General features: G+C 43.9%; 1 protein-coding gene across 1 annotated transcript; it reads right to left on the bottom strand.

Annotated features, from left to right (window-relative positions):
• Positions 1-472: 472 nt before the first annotated feature.
• Positions 473-24212, bottom strand: traf3 (TNF receptor-associated factor 3). The gene is made up of 11 exons (XM_084182282.1): positions 23916-24212; positions 20963-21237; positions 20655-20706; positions 19991-20095; positions 19599-19763; positions 17834-17914; positions 17555-17629; positions 17232-17324; positions 14476-14616; positions 4107-4281; positions 473-3773 (listed from the first exon to the last, which is right to left on the bottom strand). The coding sequence occupies exons 2-11, from the start codon at positions 21232-21234 to the stop codon at positions 3211-3213; spliced, it is 1722 nt and encodes a 573-aa protein (XP_084038408.1). The 5' UTR covers positions 21235-21237; positions 23916-24212; the 3' UTR covers positions 473-3210.
• Positions 24213-24580: the final 368 nt, after the last annotated feature.

The following is a 24580-nucleotide window of genomic DNA, read 5'->3' as shown; positions in this document are numbered from 1 at the left end:
TCAAAAGTGTGGCAGATCAGTGCCAGTCATATAATAAAAGTAGACAAAGTAGGCATTACTAGATATTATGATTAGAACTTTAAGCAGCCATTCCATCTACACCTCCACATTTTAGCTCCCATTGCCTATACCTATACAACTGACTCAGGATCATCTCCCACCCCAGCTCTTTAAGTCAAACATCAAACTACCCAGGGGGCATAGGCCATCGACGACTCCTCTCCATCGCACTTTGTCCTGGGCTGTCTTGTCTATCTTGTTCCATCCCATGCCTGATCTTTTGGGATCTGCTTCAAGCTCCCACCTCCAGGTGTTTCTCTGGTGCACACTTTTCAGATTCCATTGTGGGTTCCAGGATAGAGCTTGCCTGGTGATGTTGGAGGCTTTCAGAGGGTGTGGCCAAACCATCTCCATCTTTGGATCTCCTCCTCCACAGGAACCAAACATCACAGCCAAGAGACAAATTCAAGTTCTCTTTAACAATTTTAATATTACACATTCAAAACACAACTTGTGCAAATAACATTCTCCACCAACCATCACGAAAACAAGTCCAATTTGTCACTTTATGTCTCAGCTCAATCAACATGGTTGGAGTTTTAATAAGGCATTTTGCTTTCCCAACTGTAAAAAAAAAAATTGCATGATGCACAGCATCCGTTTTGAACATTACAAAAACAATGTGTAAGGTATTGGTACAAAAAGCGGTATAGAAGTAATTTACAGATCTATATAGATCTTCAGAAATGAAAGGCTATTCCTATTGTTAACTCGACGAAGCAGTGGCATTTCTATACCAGTGTGTATCCATTCCTTTGTGCCATATTTGTGTCTGAAATGGCACCTGAATCCCTATATAGCGCACTACTTTTGTCCAGCTCTGGCCAAAAATAGTGCACCATATAGGGAATGGGATGCCATTTCAGATGCAGACTTTGCATGTTGCCCAAGTGCCAGGTCCACTAAAACCAAATCTGAAATAAGAGACTGTAGCCTTCACACAAAACACTACTACTCACACAACGCCTGTTAATAAAAGCTTGTCGATCAACAACGTTCTCCAACACATTCACAACACTGGATACATACATACTATACGTTACATTCTGTACTTTAACAATGCAATAATATGACCAAACTTCACCAGAAATGCAAACACAACATACACAACCACGTAATGTATTGTATCTCCTTATCCAACATGTAATGTGGGATTGTCTCTTCTGGCTTTAATTTAGAAATGTTTCATCAAACAAAGTCAAGTCGGAGTTCTCCTTAGTGATATTTGATATCTCCTGTAATATTTGTCTGTACCTCGACTTGCGTTGGATGATGTGCTGTCCCACTCACGTTCTTCAAGGCAGAAATGATTCATGTCTAAGTAAATGTATTCACTATCTCCATTCTATATATTAAGTTTTGGTAGATTGCCATGCATACATACATACATACATACATACATACATATATATTGGGTCCATGTAGTTTGATGATGGTTACATCCTGATAACTTGGGTTAGAATGATCCACTCTCCATGCCATTTATACCTATCCCTGCTGTGAGTAATATAGGCATTCTTTAGACTTATACAACGGGTGGGTCTAATCCTGGACACTGATTGGTTAAAACCACATTCCAGCCGGTGTCTATTCCACAAGTTACCACCGGCTAAAACTATGACGTTGAAATGCCTATTTACTCTGTTCCATCTCACTGCGCAGCAATCCACTGTCTCATCAGCCCAGCCAGACAATTTATAAACTTGATCTCCACTGTAAAAAGCATCTAGACATTATCTCCCATTTCTTTTAGACTAGCAATTGGTTTTCAACAGCGGAGATTTGTATAAACCTTGCTGTCTGTCTCTCTGACATTTGCAACATTGTTTCAATATTGAAATTCGATCTCCAGCTGTCCCATAGTAATGAACGTGTGGGGTCGGGAGTCGGGACGATACAGACAGCTTTTCTCAGCCAGTCGAAATCATGAATCAGCATATTTCTTATGGATATATGCAAAGAAATGTCAATAGAAAACAGGTCAAATGAAATGCCGCTAGTTTGCAGTCTTTCCAGTTTCAGTTTGAAGTGATTGTGTTAGTTGTGTTAATAATAATAATATAATATGCCATTTAGCAGACGCTTTTATCCAAAGCGACTTACAGTCATGCGTGCATACATTTTTACGTATGGGTGGTCCCGGGGATCGAACCCACTACCTTGGCGTTACAAGCGCCGTGCTCTACCAGCTGAGCTACAGAGGACCAGCTCCTCTGAACAACAGTGCCCTGACGAGAGAGCACATTTTCTATGCCAGGTGAAATTGCCCATCATTAGCTCATTGTTATGGATGTATCCAAATAACTTCACTAGAAAACAGCTTAAACAAATGCAAATGCAGCTACGTTGATGTTATTCTAGATGCACTGTTTGACGTGACTGTGTTAGCTAAAGTTGGCTAGCTAGCAAGCAAGGGATAAGAACGTTGCCAGCCATCATGGCAACTGAACATTTAGAATGAACGACTGGGCCGCGTCCATAGATTTATAACATAAATACTTAACAACTGGGTTGTGTCTCTGGCAACCGAACCGATAGAACGAATGATCAGCTGGCTTGGGTAGCAACCCTAGATTTCTGTCGGGACTATATCTCGTAGAAGGATGAAACAGTATGAATAAATTAATCAAAATAACGTTTTTAATGAAAATATGTCAATCATTATTTGAATATGTTGGTAACGCATTGTATAAAAGTGATAATGCCCTCGAAGCCAGTGTTTGGAGGATATATTGGCACGGTTTGCCTAACAACACCCGTGCAAATATATCCTCCAAACACTGGCTTCGAGGGCATTATCACTTAATTAAACCACCATGCTCACTGCTCTAGTTAACATTCAGCCTGGTTGCGACTGGTGACATATCTCCCTTGTTGAAAAATAATCCTCACCTCTCTGGTGAGCAACACAGGGACCAAAGGCCACTGCTCTGAGGTCCACCCAGCTCTTTCTGCAGGCTTAGGCTACACCTTGAGAACTGCAAAGAAACCTTACTCTCCTAACTTTTTTGTCCTGTTCTTTTATTTTCTCGTTCTGCATCCTTCTTTCTTTGTCCATTCCATCTTGCAATCTCTCTCACATAAGGGCACCTCTCCCTCTGATAGATAGAACTGATCTGGATACATCTGCTGTTCTCTACGGACCAGAGGTCAGGGGTCAGGGAGGTCAGACGTGTCAACTGTGACCTTAATGAAGATGGTATCGTCCTTGATGTAAGTACCGATCTCCAGCACAGTCTGGGCCACGAACAGCGGGCAGCCCGAGGCTATGTTCATCTCTGCCGTTGGCCGTCTGAAGCTGCTGCTGTTGGGGTCTGGTTTGAAGGCATCCCCTAGGTGCTTCCTGGCTGGGCCCTGATCCATCAGCATCAAGGTCACCTTCTGCTTAAAGGGCCAGGGCAGCAGGGCGTCGTACTCGCCACGCATCACCACGAAGAACAGAGACAGGTGTGTTCCCTTCCCCATGCCGTCTCCGTTCAGGTAGACCCGGGCACACATCTTGTAGCCAAAGTAGCCAGTATAGAAAGGCTGGCTGTAAAGAGATAGGGTCTTTGACGCCACGGCTTCTTGTTTCCGCCGCTTGTAGTCACGGATCTTCCAGATGAGCGTCCCATTGAAGGAGGCCGTCTCTAGGACCTGGAAGCGCAGGTCCATGTCTGCCAGGCGGATCTCATGGACGCTCAGCATGTCGTCATGACGGGAGAGCTGTGTCTCTAAAGAACATGCAGAGAAACAATAGCAAGTCAATGGAATAAGAGCCCTGTATGTATGCACCACTCTGGACTTCTCTCTACTCTTGACTAAAAAGCTATTTCAATGGCGATCCCCTTTTATGTCAGTCCATAAAAGCACTGTTTTTTCAATCATTGCTTTGTTCATAATGTAGTTTCAGACTTTGAGCATATCAGATTGGTCCAATGTCACATTACACTTTGAGCAACTCCTAAAAGAGTTCAGGATTACAGGTTTTAGTGGCAGTAAAGTGGTAAAGAATAACAGCATTCACAAGACAAGTGTTGAGAGAGAGAGAATTCAGGGTAACTCACCTAGTGTGTGTGTGGCTGGGTTGGACCCGCCCCGTCCTCCTTCTAGCGTGGCGACCCTGGAGCGGATACTCTCTACGGTTCCTCTGAGTGTCTCTACCTCCTCTCGGACAGTCCTCAGAGACCTCAGCTCTAGCTCCATCTCCAGAAGCTTCTCAGAGTGGGAACTCATCAACTCCTACATGGAAAAACAACCACACACACATACAGTTACACACACTTCCATATAGGGCTGCACGATCAATCACATTTTAATCGAAATTGTGATATTGACATAGGCAATATCCATATCGCATGAGGCTTCGATATTTTGAAACGCCACATAGCCATCCGTTAAGCTCATTATTTAAACTTTTGATTTATTTCTCGAGTTGACAGATTTCTCTCGCAGTCTCTCCTCTTTTGTGCGCTTCCCAATCCCACACACACCAAGCCCCGCCCCCTGTCACTCAAGCAGGCAGAGTTCCTCACGTTCGAGATGCACTCTGCCAGAGATATTAGAAAAGGAGGAGATAATAATCACTGCGGGAAATGAATGGAGAAACGTATAACGCTCTGCCCATCAGACTGTCGACCAATAACTTTCACGTTGTCATGCTGTGTCACGCAGTTGCTAAGCTAACCTTCACGCAATCCCTTCTAAAAGTCAGGCTAAATCGAGAAACCGACCATTCTTGATACACACGTGAAACTGTTGAGCGTGAAAAACCCAGCAGCGTTGAAGTTCTTCACACAAACCAGTGAGCCTGGCACCTACTACCTACCATACCCTGTTCAAACACACTTACAATATTTTGTCTTGCCCAGTCACCCTCTGAATGGGACACATACACAACCCATATATATATATATATATATATATATTACTTATTTCAAGGATGCAGAAGTTAAAGGAGTCTCTTAAAGAGGCAGGAATGCAGGACAGTTGAGCCCTGAGGCAATGGTGATTCACAAAAGAGATAAAATAGTTTCCTCTACAATTACTACACCACAACCCAAAGTGCTACAAAGAGCTGAGGAAGAAGTTCTCCCTAGCATCACCAAAGACTCTAAACAAATACCTGGAGAGGTGTATTGGTTATTTTTAAGTGAGTGTCTCAAGTGGCAAATGTTTCAGACAGTCTTTTCAGTGCTTATATGCATAGTCTAGGCAAGGTTTTCCCAAACTCTGTCATCATGGGGCCCCATGGGTGCACATTTTGGTTTTTGCCCTAACACTACACAGCTGATTCAAATAACCAACTCATCATCAAACTTTGATTGTTTGATTCGGCTGTGTAGTGCTAAGGCAAAAACCAAAATGTGCACCCAGGGGAGGCCCCCAGGATCAAGTTTGGGAAACCCTGTTCTAGGCCGATAGGATTTTAGGAATTGTATTAGTATTTTGTGTTTATTGTGTCCTCAGCCAAATGAGGAGGAGTACAGAGCATGACCGCACAAGAAAGAAAGTGCATACTTGTCTTTGATGAGATAACAGTTAAAGATAATCTTGATTACAACAAAGAGGACAGACTCCATAGATGGTGTCTGTTCAGACAAAAAGCCTGCCAGACAGGCTATGGCGTTCATAGATCAGAAGCCTAACGGTAAAATGCAAACAGGTATGCCTATATCATGTTTTCTTTACTTATCTTTCATCAAGACAAAAAAGGACAACCTATACTAATTAACTCCTACTTTTACAGCCAATAGGTTATTTCTTTTCCAAATCTACCATGCCCGGTGACCGTATAGTCTCCCTCATGAAGGAGGCAGTTCATCGCCTTGATGAAGTTGGACTGACTGTAAGGAACACTTTGTCATTAACAAGGCTCTTGTTTGATCATCTGTTTTGACACCTGTTAATGACACCTTAATGACTGTTCAGCACTCATTTCAGTGAATGTGTTAACTGTCTATCTACAAGTGAAAGCAATAACTTGTGATCAGGGGTCCAACAATGTGAAGGCCATGAAGGATCTAGGTGCTTCCCTAGAACACAAGGACAGCTGTCACACAGCCCACTGCATAAACATTGGTCGATTCATCCCCATCATCTTTGATGTACCTCATCTCTTTAAATCAGCCAGAAACAACTTTAAAAAGCATGGACTAGAAGTAAATACAGCTTAGTTCATATAATAGATGATTGCCAATTACTATATACTAATTATACTACCGCTTATTGAGATATTCAATTGTTCAATACGGCTAATCACTATGCTTCTGTCCCTATATTTCTGTCTCAACAGCATCTGGTCATCAGATTTTGTGGTGGCACATCAAAATGTTTTACAACATTGATAAAACAAACAGCTTGAGGCTTGCTCCTAAGCTAACAGATCGGCACATACACCTGCCAACATGAGGGTTCGACTGGCAACTCAAATCTTCAGCCATTCTGTTACTGCAGGTAGGCATTAACTTCACATATCTAATTGATCAAACAATGCCAATGCACACTGTCAATGTAATGCATAATGTTGCTGACTAGATCATCTGCATAACCTACCAATCTACACTGAACAAAAATATAAATGCAACAATTACAATTCATAAGGAAATCAGTCAATTGAAATAAATACATTAGCCCCTAGTCTATGGATTTCACATGACTGGGAATACAGATATGGATCTGTTGGTCACAGATACCTTTAAAAAAAAGTAGGGGCGTAGATCAGAAAACCAGTCAGTATCTGGTGTGATCACCATTTGCCTCATGCAGCGCGACACATCTCCTTCGCATAGAGTTGATCAGGCTGTTGATTGTGGCCTATGGAATGTTGTCCCACTCCTCTTCAATGGCTGTGTAAAGTTGCTGGATATTGGGGGGAACTGGAACACGCTGTCGTACACGTCGATCCAGAGCTTCCCAAACATGCTCAATGGGTGACATGTCCGGTGAGTATGCAGGCCAAGGAAGAACTGGGACATTTTCAGCTTCCAGGAATTGCGTACAGATCCTTGCGACATGGGGCCGTGCATTATCATGCTGAAACATGAGGTGATGGTGGCGGATGAATGGCACGACAATGGGTCTCAGGATCTCGTCACGGTATCTCTGTGCATTCAAATTGCCATCGATAAAATGCAATTGTGTTCGTTGTCCGTAGCTTATGCCTGACCATATCATAACCACACCACCACCATAAATTATTCGGTTGTGCAAACCCACAGTTTTATCAGCTGTCCGGGTGGCTGGTTGGCGTTACTCTGGACCCTGATCTCTCTTTTGACGAACATATCAAGAATATTTCAAGGACAGCTTTTTTCCATCTTCGTAAAATTGCAAAAATCAGAAAAAAATTTGTCAAAAAAAAAAGCAGAAAAGCTCATTACATTTACATTTAAGTCATTTAGCAGACGCTCTTATCCAGAGCGACTTACAAATTGGTGCATTCAACTTAGGATAGCAAGTGTCTCCGGAAGTTGTAGGGGTTTAATGGCAGAGGCAGGGAGCCCAACCAACAGCGAGTTGCAGTAATCAAGACGGGAGAAGAGAAGTGCCTGGATTAGGACCTGTGCCGCTTTCTGTGTAAGGTAGGGTCGTACTCTGCGTATGTTGTAGAGCATGAACCTGCAGGATCGGGTCACCGCTTTGATGTTAGCGGAGAACGACAGGGTGTTGTCCAGGGTCACACCAAGGTTATTTGCACTCTGGGAGGAGGACACAATGGAGTTGTCAACCGTGGTGGCGAGATCATGGAGCGGGCATGCTTTTGTCACTTCTAGATTTGACTACTGCAATGCTCTACTCTCGGACTACCCGGATAAAGCACTAAATAAACTTCAGTTCGTGCTAAACAGCTGCTAGAATCTTGACTAGAACCAAAAAAATGTATCATATTACTCCAGTGCTAGCCTCTGCACTGGCTTCCTGTTAAGGCTAGGGCTGATTTCAAGGTTTTACTGCTAACCTACAAAGCATTACATGGGCTTGCTCCTACCTATCTCTCCGATTTGGTCCTGCCGTACATACCTACACGTACGCTACGGTCACAAGACGCAGGCCTCCTTATTGTCCCTAGAATTCTTTCTCCTATAGAGCTCCATTGTAATGGAATGGTCTGCCTATCCATGTGAGAGACGCAGACTCGGTCTTGACCTTTAAGTCTTTACTGAAGACTCATCTCTTCAGTAGGTCCTATGATTGAGCGTAGTCTGGCCCAGGGGTGCGAAGGTGAACGGAATGGCACTGGAGCGACAAACCGCCCTTGCTGTCTCTGCCTGGCCGGTTACTGTCTCTCCATTGGGATTCTCTGCCTCTGACCCTATTACGGGGGCTGAGTCACTGGCTTACTGGTGCTTTCCATGCCGTCCCTAGGAGGGGTGCATCACTTGAGTGGGTTGAGTCACTGACGTGATCGTCCTGTCCGGTTTGTCGCCCCCTTGGGCTGGTGCAGTGGAGGAGATCTTCGTGGGCTATACTCAGCCTTGTCTCAGGGTAGTAGGTTGGTGGTCTATTGATATCCCTCCGGTGGTGTGGGGGTTGTGCTTTGGCAAAGTGGGTGGGGTTGTAGCCCGCCTGGTTGGCCCTGTCTGGGGGTATCGTCGGACGAGGCCACAGTGTCTCCTGACCCCCCCGTCTCAGCCTCCAGTATCTATGCTGCAATAGTCTATGTTCCGGGGGGCTAGGGTTAGTCTGTTATATCTGGTGTTATTCTCCTGTCTTATCCGGTGTCCTGTGTGAAAATATGCTCCCTCTAATTCTCTCACTCTCCCTCTCTCCCTCCCAGGACCATGCCTCAGGACTACCTGGCCTGACGACTCCATGCTGTCCCCAGTCCACCTGGTCGTGCTGCTGCTCCAGTTTCCACTCTTCTGCCTGCGACTATGGAACCCTGACCTGTCCACCGGACGTGCTACCTTGTCCCAGACCTGCTGTTTTCAACTCTCTGTCTCTACCGCACCTGCTATTTCAACCTCTAAATGCCCGGCTATGAAAAGCCAAGAGACATTTACTCCTGATGTACTGACCTATTGCAACCTCTACAACCACTGTGATTATTATTTGACCCTGATGGTCATCTATGAACGTTTGAACATCTTGGAGAAAAATCTGTCCTTAATGGCCATGTACTGTTATAATCTCCACCCGGCAATGCCAGAAGGGGACTGGCCACCCCTCAGAGCCTGGTTCCTCTCTAGGTTTCTTCCAAGGTTTCTGCCTTTCTAGGGAGTTTTTCCTAGCCACCGTGCTTCTACATCTGCATTGCTTGCTGTTTGGGGTTTTAGGCTGGGTTTCTGTATAGCATTTTGTGACATCTGCTGATGTAAAAAGGGCTTTATAAATAAAATGTGATTGATTGGTTGATCCCGCAGGTGAAGAAGCCAGATGTGGAGGTCCTGGGCTGGCGTGGTTACACGTGGCCTGCGGTTGTGAGGCCGGTTGGACGTACTGCCAAATTCTCTAAAACGACGTTGGAGGCAGCTTATGGTAGAGAAATGAAAATGATATTCTCTGGCAACAGCTCTGGTGGACATTCCTGCAGTCAGCATGCCAATCGCACGCTCCCTTTAAACATCTGTGGCATTGTGTTGTGTGACAAAACTGTTTATTTTATTTTTTATTTAACCTTTATTTAACCAGGTATGCCAGTTGAGAACAAGTTCTCATTTACAACTGCGACCTGCCCAAGATAAAGCAAAGCAGTGCGATAAAAACAACAACACAGAGTTACATATGGGGTAAACCAAACATAAAGTCAAAAATACAAATAGAAAATATATATACAGTGTGTGCGAATGTAGTAAGTTATGGAGGTAAGGCAATAAATAGGCCATAGTGCAAAATAGTTGCAATTTCGTATTAACACTGGAATGATAGATGTGCAAAAGATGATGTGCAAATAGAGATACTGGGGTGCAAATCAGCAAAATAAATAACAATATGGGGATGAGGTAGTTGGGTGGGCTAATTTCAGAATGGCTGTGTACAGGTGCAGTGACCGGTAAGCTGCTCTGACAACTGACGCTTAAAGTTAGTGAGGGAGATAAGAGTCTCCAGCTTCAGAGATTTTTGCAGTTCGTTCCAGTCATTGGCAGCAGAGAACTGGAAGGAATGGTGGCCAAAGGAGGTGTTGGCTTTGGGGATGACCAGTGAGATATACCTGCTGGAGCGCAGACTAACGGGTGGGTGTTGCTATGGTGACCAGTGAACTAAGGTAAGACGGGGATTTGCCTAGCAGTGATTTATAGATGACCTGGAGCCAGTGGGTTTGGCGACGAATATGTAGTGAGGGCCAGCCAACAAGAGCGTACAGGTCACAATGGTGGGTAGTATATGGGGCTTTGGTGACAAAACGGATGGCACTGTGATAGACTACATTCAATTTGCTGAGTAGAGTGTTGGAGGCTATTTTGTAAATGACATCGCCGAAGTCAAGGATCGGTAGGATAGTCAGTTTTACGAGGGCATGTTTGGCAGCATGAGTGAAGGAGGCTTTGTTGCGAAATAGGAAGCCGATTCTAGATCTAACTTTTGATTGGAGATGCTTAATGTGAGTCTGGAAGGAGAGTTTACAGTCTAACCAGACACCTAGGTATTTGTAGTTGTCCACATACTCTAGGTCAGACCCGCCGAGAGTAGTGATTCTAGTCGGGTGGGCGGGTGCAAGCAGCGTTCGGTTGAAGAGCATGCATTTAGTTTTACTAGTTGAAGCTCGTTTGGAGGTTTGTTAACACAGTGTCCAATGAAGGGCCAGATGTATATAAAATGGTGTCGTCCGCATAGAGGTGGATCCGAGCTTCACCAGCAGCAAGAGCAACATCATTGATATCCACAGAGAATAGAGTCGGCCCGAGATTTGAACCCTGTGGCACCCCCATAGAGACTGTCAGAGGTCCAGACAACAGGCCCTCCGATTTGACACTTTGAACTCTATCTGAGAAGTAGTTGTTGAACCAGGCGAGGCAGTCATTAGAGAAACCAAGGCTATTTAGTCTGCCAATAAGAATGCGGTGGTTGACAGAGTCGAAAGCCTTGGCCAGGTCGATGAAGACGGCTGCGCAGTACTGTCTTTTATCGATCGCGGTTATAATATCGTTTAGGACCTTGAGCGTGGCTGAGGTGCACCCATGACCAGCTCGTAAACCGGATTGCATAGCGGAGAAGGTACGGTGGGATTCGAAATGGTCGGTGATCTGTTTGTTAACTTGGCTTTCAAATACTTTCGAAAGGCAGGGCAGGATGGATATAGGTCTGTAAGTTTGGATCTAGAGTGTCACCCCCTTTGAAGAGGGGGATGACCGCGGCAGCTTTCCAATCTCTGGGGATCTCAGACGTTACGAAAGAGAGGTTGGAACAGGCTAGAAATAGGGGTTGCGACAATTTCGGCGGTTAATTTTTAGAAAGAAAGGGTCCAGATTGTCTAGCCCAGCTGATTTGTAGGGGTCCAGATTTTTCAGCTCTTTCAGAACATCAGCTGTCTGAATTTGTGTGAAGGAGAAGCGGGGGGGAGCATGGGCAAGTTGCAGCAGAGGGTGCAGAGCTGGTGGCCGGGGTAGTGGTAGCCAGGTGGAAAGCATGGCAGCCGTAGCAAAATGCTTGTTGAAATTCTCGATGATTGTAGATTTATCGGTGGTGACAGTGTTTCCTAGCCTCAGTGCAATGGGCAGTTGGGAGGAGGTGCTCTTATTTTCCATGGACTTTACAGTGTCCCAAAACGTTTTGAAGTTAGTGCTACAGGATGCAAATTTCTGTTTGAAAAAGCTAGCCTTTGCTTTCCTAACTGATTGTGTATATTGGTTCCTGACTTCCCTGAAAAGTTGCATATCGCGGGGATTGATCGATGCTAATGCAGTACGCCACAGGATGTTTTTGTGCTGGTCAAGGGCAGTCAAGTCTGAGGAGAACCAGGGGCTATATCTGTTCTTACTTCAGAATTTTTTGAATGGGGCATGCTTATTTAAGATTGAGAGGAAAGCACTTTTAAAGAACAACCAGGCATCCTCTACGGACGGAATGAGGTCAATATCCATCCAGGATACCCGGGCCAGGTCAATTAGAAAGACCTGCTCGCTAAAGTGTTTTAGGGAGCGTTTGACAGTGATGAGGGGTGGTCGTTTGACCGCGGACCCATTACAGACGCAGGCAATAAGGCAGTGATCGCTGAGATCCTGGTTGAAGACAGCGATCTATGAGGGTGCCCATGTTTACAGATTTAGGGTTGGACATGGTAGGTTCGTTGATAATTTGTGTGAGATTGAGTGCATCTAGTTTAGATTGTAGGATGGCCGGGGTGTTAAGCATATCCCAGTTTAGGTCACCAAGCAGTACAAACTCTGAGGATAGATGGGGGGCAATCAGTTCACATATGGTGTCCAGGGCACAGCTCGGGGCTGAGGGGGGTCTGTAGCAAGCGGCAACAGTGAGAAACTTATTTCTGGAAAGGTGAATTTTAGAAGTAGAAGCTCAAACTGTTTGGGCACAGACCTGGATAGTACAATAGAGCTCTGTAGGCTCTCTCACCCCCCTTGGCAGTTCTATTGAGACGGAACATGTTGTAGTTAGGGATGGACATTTCTGAATTTTTTGTGGCCTTCCTAAGCCAGGATTCAGACACTGCTAGGACATCAGGGTTGGCGGAGTGTGCTAACGCAGTGAATAACTCAAACTTAGGGAGGAGGCTTCGGATGTTAACGTGCAAGAAACCAATGCTTTTACGGTTACAGAAGTCAACAAATGATAACGCCTGGGGAGTAGGAGTGATACTGGGGGCTACAGGGCCTGGGTTAACCTCTACATCACCAGAGGAACAGAGGAGGAGTAGAATAAGGATATGGCTAAAGGCTTTAAGTACTGGTCTTCTAGTGCGTTGGTTACAGAGAAAAAAAGGGGCTGGTTTCCGGGCGTTGTAGAATAGATTCAGGGCATTATGTACAGAAAAGGATATGGAAGGATATGAGTACAGTGGAGGTAAACCTAAGCGTTGGGTAACGATGAAAGAGATAGCATCACTGGAGGCACCGATTTAGTCGGTCTCCGCGTGTATGGGGGTGGGACAAAGGAGCTGTCTAAGGCAGGCTGAGCTGGGGGATCTACAGTGAAATAGTACAATAAGAAATAACCGAAACAGCAATAAGCAAGGCATATTGAAATGGGGGAGAGGCATAAAGCAATCACAGGTGTTATTCGAGAGCTAAGACAACAGCTGGTAATGGTGACAAAGTTTAGGCTGAGGCTAAACATAAACAGGATGGGGTACCGTATAAAGGAACAGTCCAGCAGGCATCAGCTGTATAGCCGAGTTATCATAAGGTCAGGTGAACAGCAATAGGAGAGTTTGGAGGTAGTTCGGGGGCTGCTATAGCACTAGCGAGCAAGAGGCCACGGCTAGCGTGTGCTAGCGGGCCAGGGCTAGCAGATGGAGTGGCCTTTTATTGTCCCCAGCACAAGGTGCACCTGTGTAATGATCATGCTGTTTAATCAGCTTCTTGATATGCCACAAGCTAACTCGCTTCGATATGAACACACAACTAACACAATTGATTGCTTTTGCAAAATAGCAGATGACAAATTTCAACAACTCTCCTTTTTTATCAAATTAAATTACGACTCAGAAACTCATCATTGTTCAAATTAACACATTTGATTGCTATGTTTCTGTTGATCAGACGGTCTCTGTGTCGATCACCACTCAACCATAAAGCTGTTGGGATGCTGAAAAACGCTACTTTGTGATTGCACGAATATAGCGCTGATCATTGGTCGTGAGCCTGCTGGGCGGAGCGTTATCCGTTTCTCCATTCATTTTCCGCTAAGATTCTTATCTCCTCCTTTCTCTAAAATCTCTGGCTAAATCCACTGAGATAGGGCAAATATTGATAGTAAACTTTTGCCCTTATACAGGCCGGTACCATTGGTGGAATATATCAGCATTGTTTGTGCAATAGCTTGTTCTTAATCAGAGAAGAAAATGCGAAGAATATTCAAAAATCTTTGTCTGAATGTACCGATCTATTTAAATCTAATTAGGGTCCCCTGGGAAACACTGACCAACACTTTGGTTCCTACTCTGTCACAACTATCTCCTCCCTTACATCCATTGTCATGCCATACAGTGCCCACTGTATTCCAACAATACAATTAGAATGATCATTCTATTTCTATGATTCCAACAGTTTACCCAACTGTTTTGATCTATAATCGCAAGTAAAATCGCAATTGCAATATTTGGTACAGAAATCGCAATTAAATGTTTTGCATATATTGTGCAGCCCTACTTCCATACATGACAGGACTTTACCTCCAACTGAGAAATCAGTAAATGGGACTGAAGGACAGTGCATTATGTCATGATGCATGTCAAAGACAAGTATTATTATGTATGTCAAAGGCGAGTATTACGTCTTTATTATAAGGTTTGATTATGACACATAATTGGACCTTTACCTGCATGGTATTGAGCTTCTGGTCCAGATGTCTGTTCTTCTCCCTCATCTCCTCGTACTGAGACAATGTTTCAGACAGACGGCTGCTCAGGCCTGGCAGAACCTTGTACCGCTCCAGAAGCTCTCCTTTTACATCCTCCACCTAGACGGGTGATAAACAATATCTGTTGTTATTATTACTGCTTTCATTACCCTAAACTACAGTAACCATTCAGCCCTAGGGTTAGTTGTTGTTATCAAGTTAGATGTGGTTGATTTAGTTTCAATTCTCCCAATAAAATTTTTTCAGGTACAGTGTGTTACATATAAAGGCACATACAAAAATGTGTGAATGAACACTTCCATGATGTCGATTTTATAAAAAGTTTCCTCTAATGGTACACAGGGCAAATTAAAATAAAATCAAATCAAATTTTATTGGTCACATGCGCCGAATACAACAGGTGCAGACATTACAGTGAAATGCTTACTTACAGCCCTTAACCAACAGTGCATTTATTTTAAACAAAAAAAGTAAGAATAAAACAACAACAAAAAAAGTGTTGAGAAAAAAAGAGCAGAAGTAAAATAAAGTGACAGTAGGGAGGCTATATATACAGTAAAATAAAGTGACAGTAGGGAGGCTATATATACAGGGGGGTACCGTTGCAGAGTCAATGTGCGGGGGCACCGGCTAATTGAGGTAGTTGAGGTAATATGTACATGTGGGTAGAGTTAAAGTGACTATGCATAAATACTTAACAGAGTAGCAGCAGCGTAAAAAGGATGGGGTGGGGGGGCAGTGCAAATAGTCCGGGTAGCCATGATTAGCTGTTCAGGAGTCTTATGGCTTGGGGGTAGAAGCTGTTGAGAAGTCTTTTGGACCTAGACATGGCACTCCGGTACCGCTTGCCGTGCGGTAGCAGAGAGAACAGTCTATGACTAGGGTGGCTGGAGTCTTTGACAATTTTGAGGGCCTTCCTCTGACACCGCCTGGTATAGAGGTCCTGGATGGCAGGGAGCTTTGCCCCAGTGATGTACTGGGCCGTACGCACTACCCTCTGTAGTGCCTTGCGGTCAGAGGCCAAGCAGTTGCCATACCAGGCGGTGATGCAACCAGTCAGGATGCTCTCGATGGTGCAGCTGTAGAATTTTTTGAGGATCTGAGGACCCATGCCAAATCTTTTTAGTCTCCTGAGGGGGAATAGGCTTTGTCGTGCCCTCTTCACGACTGTCTTGGTGTGTTTGGACCATGATAGTTCGTTGGTGATGTGGACACCAAGGAACTTGAAGCTCTCAACCTGTTCCACTACAGCCCAGTCGATGAGAATGGGGGCGTGCTCAGTCCTCTTTTTTTTTCTGTAGTCCACAATCATCTCATTTGTCTTGGTCACGTTGAGGGAGAGGTTGTTGTCCTGGCACCACACGGCCAGATCTCTGACCTCCTCCCTATAGGCTGTCTCATCGTTGTCGGTGATCAGGCCTACCACTGTTGTGTCGTCGGCAAACTTAATGATGGTGTTGGAGTCGTGCCTGGCCATGCAGTCATGGGTGAACAGAGAGTACAGGAGGGGACTGAGCACGCACCCCTGAGGGGCCCCCGTGTTGAGGATCAGTGTGGCAGATGTGTTGTTACCTACCCTTACCACCTGGGGGCGGCCCGTCAGGAAGTCCAGGATCCAGTTGCAGAGGGAGGTGTTTAGTCCCAGGATCCTTAGCTTAGTGATGAGCTTAGAGGGCACTATGGTGTTGAATGCTGAGCTGTAGTCAATGAATAGCATTCTCACGTAGGTGTTCCTCTTGTCCAGGTGGGAAAGGGCAGTGTGGAGTGCGATAGAGATTGCATCATCTGTGGATCTGTTGGGGCGGTATGCAAATTGGAGTGGGTCTAGGGTTTCTGGGATTATGCTGTTGATGTGAGCCATGACCAGTCTTTCAAAGCACTTCATGGCTACAGACGTCAGTGCTACGGGTCGGTAGTCATTTAGGCAGGTTATCTTAGAGTTCTTGGGCACGGGGACTATGGTGGTCTGCTTGAAACATGTTGGTATTACAGACTCAGTCAGGGACATGTTGAAAATGTCAGTGAAGACACTTGCCAGTTGGTCAGCACATGCTCGGAGTACACGTCCTGGTAATCCGTCTGGCCCTGCGGCCTTGTGAATGTTGACCTGCTTAAAAGTCTTACTCACATCGGCTACGGAGAGCGTGATCACATAGTCGTCCGGAACAGCTGGTGCTCTCATGCATGCTTCAGTGTTGCTTGCCTCGAAGCGAGCATAGAAGTGGTTTAGCTCGTCTGGTAGGCTTGTGTCACTGGGCAGCTCGCGGCTGTGCTTCCCTTTGTAGTCTGTAATAGTTTTCAAGCCCTGCCACATCCGACGAGCGTCAGAGACAGTGTAGTATGATTCAATCTTAGACCTGTATTGACTCTTTGCCTGTTTGATGGTTCGTCGGAGGTCATAGCGGGATTTCTTATAAGCGTCCGGGTTAGAGTCCCGTTCCTTGAAAGCGGCAGCTCTACCCTTTAGCTCAGTGCGGATGTTTCCTGTAATCCATGGCTTCTGGTTGGGGTATGTACATACGGTCACTGTGGGGATGACATCATCGATGCACTTATTGATGAAGCCAGTGACTGATGTGGTGTACTCCTCAATGCTGTCTGAAGAATCCCGGAACATGTTCCAGTCTGTGCTAGCAAAACAGTCCTGTAGCTTAGCACCTAGCTAACCCTAGGGCAAATTGTTATAAAGAATAAATTGGAGTTCATTGCAGTACCTTGGCCTCCAGTGTAGTGTTCCTGGTTGCCATCAACCGCAGGTGTTCAGAGGCAAAGCTAGATTCATGGTCCCTCATGTCTTGGTTGAGACCCTACAGACGAGTAACAGGGAATATGATATCAGTAACATACCAGTTTAAAACTTCTGTATGCGCTGCTAAATGTGGCTGAGTTGTAGTTCAGTGGGACAGTAGCACCACTTTCTTATGATATCAACAATAGCAAGATAAAGGAGTAGGAGAGCCATGTTATTACAACTTATATTAAACATATTATTATTATTAATAAAACATTTAACAGTCATAGTAACATGAAGACTTACCTTGAAATTGCATCCAAAGCGGATAAAGGAGCAGGTGACCTGAGCCTTTGGACACTCATGTTGATGACTTGTCAGCTGAGAGTAGAAACACACATTTAGGTTCAATCATTTCCTTCTATATCAAGCATTTGCAGTACAATGTGGTCTCAATGAAATGAGCAACCATTGTATCACAAAACCTAAAACTATGTTTATCCATCTGATGATAAGAGGAAAGATGACCATACTTCTTTTGCATGAATACAATTTATATTACGAACATTAAAATAAACTCCTTACCTCGCTGCGTAAGATGGAGGGAAAAGTACAATGATTGGGGCAGGCCACCGGAAATGAAGGACAAACTGTTTCTTTGTGTTTCTGAAAAAGTTATCAAGTAAAGAGAAATTGCCACTATGGAAAGCAAATACAGGGACAATACACCTAGTAAATATTCACACAAAAAACATGGAACACAAGTACTGAACTGGCTCTACAACATAAATCAATGATATTGTTTAAGGAAGTAACAGTGTTGTTATAGTCAGTGCTTAAGGTGACTTAAATACATGCCAGTACCAGTGTTTCCCCTAGGATTTTTTTCAGCAGTGGTGGCAAAGGTAGGTACTCTTTGCTGGGGGTGTCCGGAGGGCATGCCTTCCCGGGGGATTTTTTTTGTAGAATGACAGTGGTCACGTCTGGTGACTTTTAAAAAATACATTCTACTCCAAAATTCATAAAAATGTAATGATGTTAACACCTGAAATATAACTGATGTGCGCCACTGCACTGTAGGGAACAAATGTGAAGATATTTACACAGCCCTGATCGGCTGATAGGATGGTCTAGTGCCCACCACCTTACCCAGATGAACAGTCATTGGTCTATAGAGAGAAATAGTAATGGCGTCTTTTTGTAGGCACAGTACAGGAATTTTGGGGCAGAAATATGTAATGTGTGGAGCATTTCGTAAAAACAACAACTGCGTAGGCTAAGCCTAATATATTGTAGGCTCACTCTCGCGCCTCGCTCTAGTAGTATATGGCTTGTAAAAAATGCTGCGGTTTAATCAAATAGGCTACCAACTGGAGAGCGTGACAAGTGGCCTGAAGCGGCATAGCTGCTCTCCTCACTTTACCGTCAAGCCCAATTGTTCGCATACTTAACTAACCCCGTGCGAAAAGTGAAATAAAAATATCGACTTATGCAGTACTGCCACTCAGGTTATTCTTTTTTTAATGTTCTTGTTGTAAATGTTAATGTGTTGTACATTTTCATATGTGCGCAGAGCTCAGCTGTAGGCTACAAATAAATGCCGGTGCTGTAATGTGCAGACCATCCTGCTGGGGTCTCTGTCCTCATCCTTCAGCCTTGGTCAATATATATTTAGATCATTTAGAATATGCTTATCCAGAGTGACTAAAGCCAACAATAGGTAAGACAACCACATATCACAGTCGCATATTACTGAAATGATTTTCAATACTTCCTAAACAAACCCAATAGCCTATATTTCTGTGCACAAAAATTAGCACGGACTGGACGGGAGTGATTTTTATCGGGAAAGGACAGGAAAGTTCTGGGGTTATAGACCTGTTGCGGGATCAGGACAGTACAGGAAAGAAAATGACAGGACAAAATCTCCTAAGCCTGTGTTAAACTCAAACCTCATTTTCGGCAATTATTCCAAAACTATATTATTTCGCCATTCATCTTTCCCATAGGGATGGCTGAACAAACCAGAGGTAACTAATTTCCGGGTTTTATGACTACAATCTGGCGAGCTCTATTATAATCAGATCACACTGTGACGTCATGATGTGGGCCAAAAGTTCCATACCACCCGAACGGGCTTAAATTCCAGGTATTTTCTTTTAACAGCTCTTGCACAGAAAGGGCATTATCATTATTCAATAATTTTATTTCGATCTCATAGTGTGGAAATATCATTTTAAAAAACAGGAAACTCATGTTTAAACTGCACTGCCCCTTTAAAGACACAATATTCTATAGGAGGTGCAGGTTCGGTGAGCATCGGCCCAACTCAAGTAGTGGTTCTAGTTACCTGTAATTCAGTCATGGCCATCTTCTGCATGCAGAATTCACAGGTGGTCTCCCTGTGTTTACATTTCCTACTCAAGTGTTCAGAAATGTCTTTGCGCATCATCTTCTCTTTGCACTTTCCCAAAGGGCATGGCACCTCAAAATACAGACACACATTTAAATGATCCTGGGAAAAAAAAGAGGAAAAGGAATCATGAGTGTAAAGAAAATGTTACATATTATTATGAATTACTATGTTCAACCAATGTGACTAACATCAAGGAGAATTGTAGATAAACACTTTTCTAAACAGTCATTCAAAATGGGTGGATCTTCTGCAGTTCAGAGTTTGAATACTGACGGTGTGCACTGTGCAACAATGAGACTTTATATTTTCCCCAGTCAGACACTTACCATGACCTGCTGTAAACGTATCTGCTCCTTACAGCCGTTCTTCTCACTCCTGCAGTACACTTTCAGAGTCATGATCTCTCTATGGCAACACACGTCACGGAAGACCTGACAAAACACACACAACACTATTGTCACTGATTTAGTTCAAGGCCATTTAGAATGGGTATACACCAGGGATGGGCAACTTTGATGGGGGTGGGGGCCACCAAAAACACAGTGGCTCGCGGGTCTGCGTACCCACATCCATACTCACACATGCAGTCAGATTACGTTTTAAATGTTATCTTGCAATTGTATTACTAATTTACTGATTTTGCCATGGGCCGGACAGAAACACTTTCAATTTTCCAGCTAATTTTTGCCATTGGGTGGAGAGAAATGTTTGCAGATTTTAATATGATATCTGAATGAGAGTAACTAACTAAATGAAAGTGGGCCTCCCGGTCGGTAATTCGACCATGATTACTACAAGTTTAGATAGCTCGCTAAACTAACTTACCAATCGGAAAAAAGTTAGCTGATATGGGCTAATTGAGTGCACAACCACATTTTGAAACGTACCTTGTGTATTCTACTATTCTAACTCTAAACAGTTAGTTGAGACCCTGACTGAGTTAAAAATGAGGGATAATGACAGTTATGCAAATCATTTTCATAGTCTTACCTTGTCTTTGAACAGAGGTTCCATATCTGCTGGACATACTGGAGTCGGTTTGCTGTAAAGTAGATTGAACTAATCATTTATGTCCAATCAATCCTCCTTTTAACAACTAGTGGCCAATGACTTCATTATTCCTCAATCATCATCAGCACATGATCATTGAATGACAAACCATTCTTACCAGAAAGACAGCTGACATACCAAACACACTGACAAGACATTCCTGTAATTTCTCAACTGTAATTTCCTAAAAAATAAACATACCCATTCATTCTCACACTCAGCATGAACATCAAATCTCTTCTCCTCACCTTAGCTGCTCAGAGATACAGGTTTCACAGAAGCGGTGTCCGCATTCTGTCTGCCTGGGGTTGCAGAGCACCAGCCTGCAGGCCTCACAGCAGTACTTGGGTTCCGGGGTGGCTACGAAGTGGTCCCTGAAGCCCCCGTGCTGGGGTAGGAAGCCTGCCACGTGGTCGCTGGGCCAGGGGCGCTGGGCCAGGGAGAGAGCGGCCGGGGAGAGAGAGCATTGCTGGAGGGGGATCTGCAGCTCCCGCCCGTCCGCATTCCGCCCTGCTGACATGACCTGGGGAGGGTACACACACACACACACACACACACACATACACAGACAGACACAGACGGACACAGACAGACATGAGGGGAGAGATGTTTAATAAAATGTACAGTTGCAAAATACAGGACAAACACACCATGGGGTTTCAGCTGAGGCTATGTGTGTGTGTGTGTTAATGTTGAGCATTCATTGCCACATCAACAGCTCCCGACTGTCATGCCAAGCTTTGGGAAACCCCTTTATAACAGGCATAACTAACTGGGGCTAATTTTATCTCTGCTCTGACTCTGAGCAGAATGGAGTGCACAAACAGGAAGGCTTGAGACTGGATAAATCATATCCAAAATTAGATGGAGAGGACAGAACTTAATCTAGACTGACCAAAGCCTTTATTATTGACTTGCCAAAAGATTATTCATTGTCAGAGTGCAAGCCATAGGAGGGCAAGCAATCTAGGCTAGAACATCCTTCAGTTGACTCAAATCATATGGATATATAGCATACACCATCCTAAAGGACACCATCCACTTCTACTATCAGGTTCTAGTAAAAATGGAGAACATGCATGTAGAACATTCTACAACTGAGAAAGGTTCCCATGAAGATAGAGATCAACTCTGACCTAATGACTGAACCATCAGCTCTACATCCTGTTTCACATGGTTCAACTGGCTCATTCATACAGTACAACTGAACCCATTCAACTGACACTGGTTAGGATATCAAGACTGGCCCCTTCTACAACTCTGCCCGTTGAAAGTACATCAGTCCATCCAACTGTCATCACTGGATAAGCAAGTCGATTAGGCCTAGGCTATTGGCTGACCAGTTCATGTGGTTCTCAAGGGACTTCCTGGAATATTCAAGGGGCTTTTCCACATGCTGCCTCATCCCTGTCTATCACCACTGACTGACTACATACACACACACACACATAGATGTAAGCCGGATAGAAGCCGTCAGCAAAAGTTTGAAATTTAGATTGGTTAGGCTAGATAGATATCTTCGTTATCTCCTACCTACAGTAACGCATATAGTACATTTGAGATCGTTTCGGGTACATTTGGGCCAGGGACGAGATTAGTCAGGTCTATCTTCCTCGACAGGAAATCTGTTTCTGATGAAACAGAGCATTATGTAAAATTGGGTATTTCCCCTGTTAAATACACTCACTGATAGGTTTACATGGAAAATGTCCAACATCTTTTGAGAACTAGGCCCAATATTCTACAGTCTTTAAACCTGGTCATAATGCTTGATGCTGAAAGGACACATTGTGTCTAAGTGAGTGGATGAAGAAAAGTGGAGGGAAATCAGTTACATGGCATAGTTTCTCAGGTGAGATCCTCTCATATGGCCATGCAATGCACCAGCTATCTATTCTACTCAGACAATATTGGTACAGAGGACAGTCTCTCCACTCCCATTATACAGATGTCGCCAAGTCTTGTTATGCTGGTTGAGTAGCATGACATCACAAAACAAAAACGAAACAAGTAGGGGAATTCTCTGACTGACCCTTAGGGCACAATTACCATAACCGTGTAACTACTGTTACGGAGGAAGACCGTCATGAAAATAAAGTAACTGCCGTCATAACCGTTTAAAAAAAACAGTGTGGAACAAACAGCTGACTGAAGACAGGATGGCCAGGCATTTGGGCGGTTGAGTCTGTTCCTGCTGTAACATGGACTATACAATGATGAAACTTTGTTGCTCCTTGCTGAAACAAGCATGGTGTTGTAGCAAACGAGTTGTCTAGGCAATGCCCCCTTCCCTGCAGCAGCAGCACATGCAGTCAGGAGAGAAAATATGCGTCTTTAACTGTTATAACTGTAACCGCGATCATTTGGTTGACCAATTACCGTCATCCAAAATTCCATGACCGTCACAGACCTAATTGCACTAAATCAAATCTAAGTTTATTGGTCAGGTACACATATTTTCAGATGTTATCGCAGGTGCAGTGAAATGCTTGTGTTTCTAGCTACATGGAACTCTATAACCTGAAAGCAAGAGAACTTGTAAACAGGTGAATCTTCCCAGAACAGATTCATGGTTTTTCTGATCAGTGTCTTAGACCCGGCCAATCAAAAATGTAACTGGGATTCGGTTAAATAATGTTTTATATGCATACAGGCATACTGTTGGGCATGTCTCAAAGGTATTATTGACATATAAGCATATATTTGAATACAAATATGTTTTGCACCCAATATTTACTATTACCAGACGGTTGATCAGGTCTGATAATAGAAGCCACCCTCCAAAATTGTAATTTATAAAAATGACTTTAGGTACATTGACATTTTTAGACAACCAATTTGTCATAACTGTAATTAATGTATTGCACATGCATTGGTGTAAAACTGAAGATCTTATAACACAATGTCATGTCAATGTAAAATGACATGACAAGGTGATCATGTAGAATAATACATTTTTAGAATATGCCATTATTGGTATATTTTCACCATGGTTTAGATGGCTGAGTCTAGGCAATTCAGTGCACCACAGCGATGTTTTAAATTACCTCATACCCCAATTTGAAGCCTCCCTAGCTCCAAACACATGCTTTGGCTCACAACTGCATGGCTACTCAGCATGTTGTAATCTACAAACATAGCTACATAAAAGTAAAATTCACTATATTATACTTCGCTTTCCCATCTAGCAACAATACTTACATGAATCAGATTTGTAACGTTGGCCAACGCAACGCCGTTTTCCAGGAGCTAATGTTACAAATGGAGCTTCGATGAATGGCACGTTCATGAACGCGAACACCACAATGTAACCGCTTACAATGAAAACGACCAAACACTGCCCGTTTTAAAATAGGCAGCTAGAGGCTTTTGATCGGTAGCTGACATTCTAAAAACAGAATGTTAAAAGCACATATACTAAAATCCATACGGGAACATAGCAGAAAAAGCAGCCGCTGCTGTCTTGATGTCTAGTGGTTGGAAAGCCCCCTTTGCTTTGGCCTTACTTCCTCAGGAAATCCCCGTCATGAAGAAAAAAATTATAGTCAGCCAGTGATAGGCCATGATGTGTTATGGTATTTCCGCTAGATGGCAGTGTCATCATCACCATCAAGTGTGAAGTGTACTACGGGAATTGCTGTCACATGTACACATGTGGGACATTTCACTGTTGGGCTTTTAGAGTAAGGTGCGTAACCCCATATCAGGCACAATAATGAAACAGCTTAAACCACACTATTGACATATTTATGACAAAATGTGTGCTGAAAGAGAAGAGTGCCTGTCTGTGCTATTATGCCAAAATGAATGCTGGACCTGACAATGAGCAGTGGAGTTGGCAAGAGCACAAACAGCTCTGGGAACAG

This window comes from Coregonus lavaretus (assembly GCF_964263955.1).
Source record: "Coregonus lavaretus genome assembly, chromosome: 18".
NCBI classification, from domain to species: Eukaryota; Metazoa; Chordata; class Actinopteri; order Salmoniformes; family Salmonidae; genus Coregonus; species Coregonus lavaretus.
Note: the sequence above shows the minus strand (reverse complement) of the source record. Positions and strands in the feature narration are given on the sequence as shown.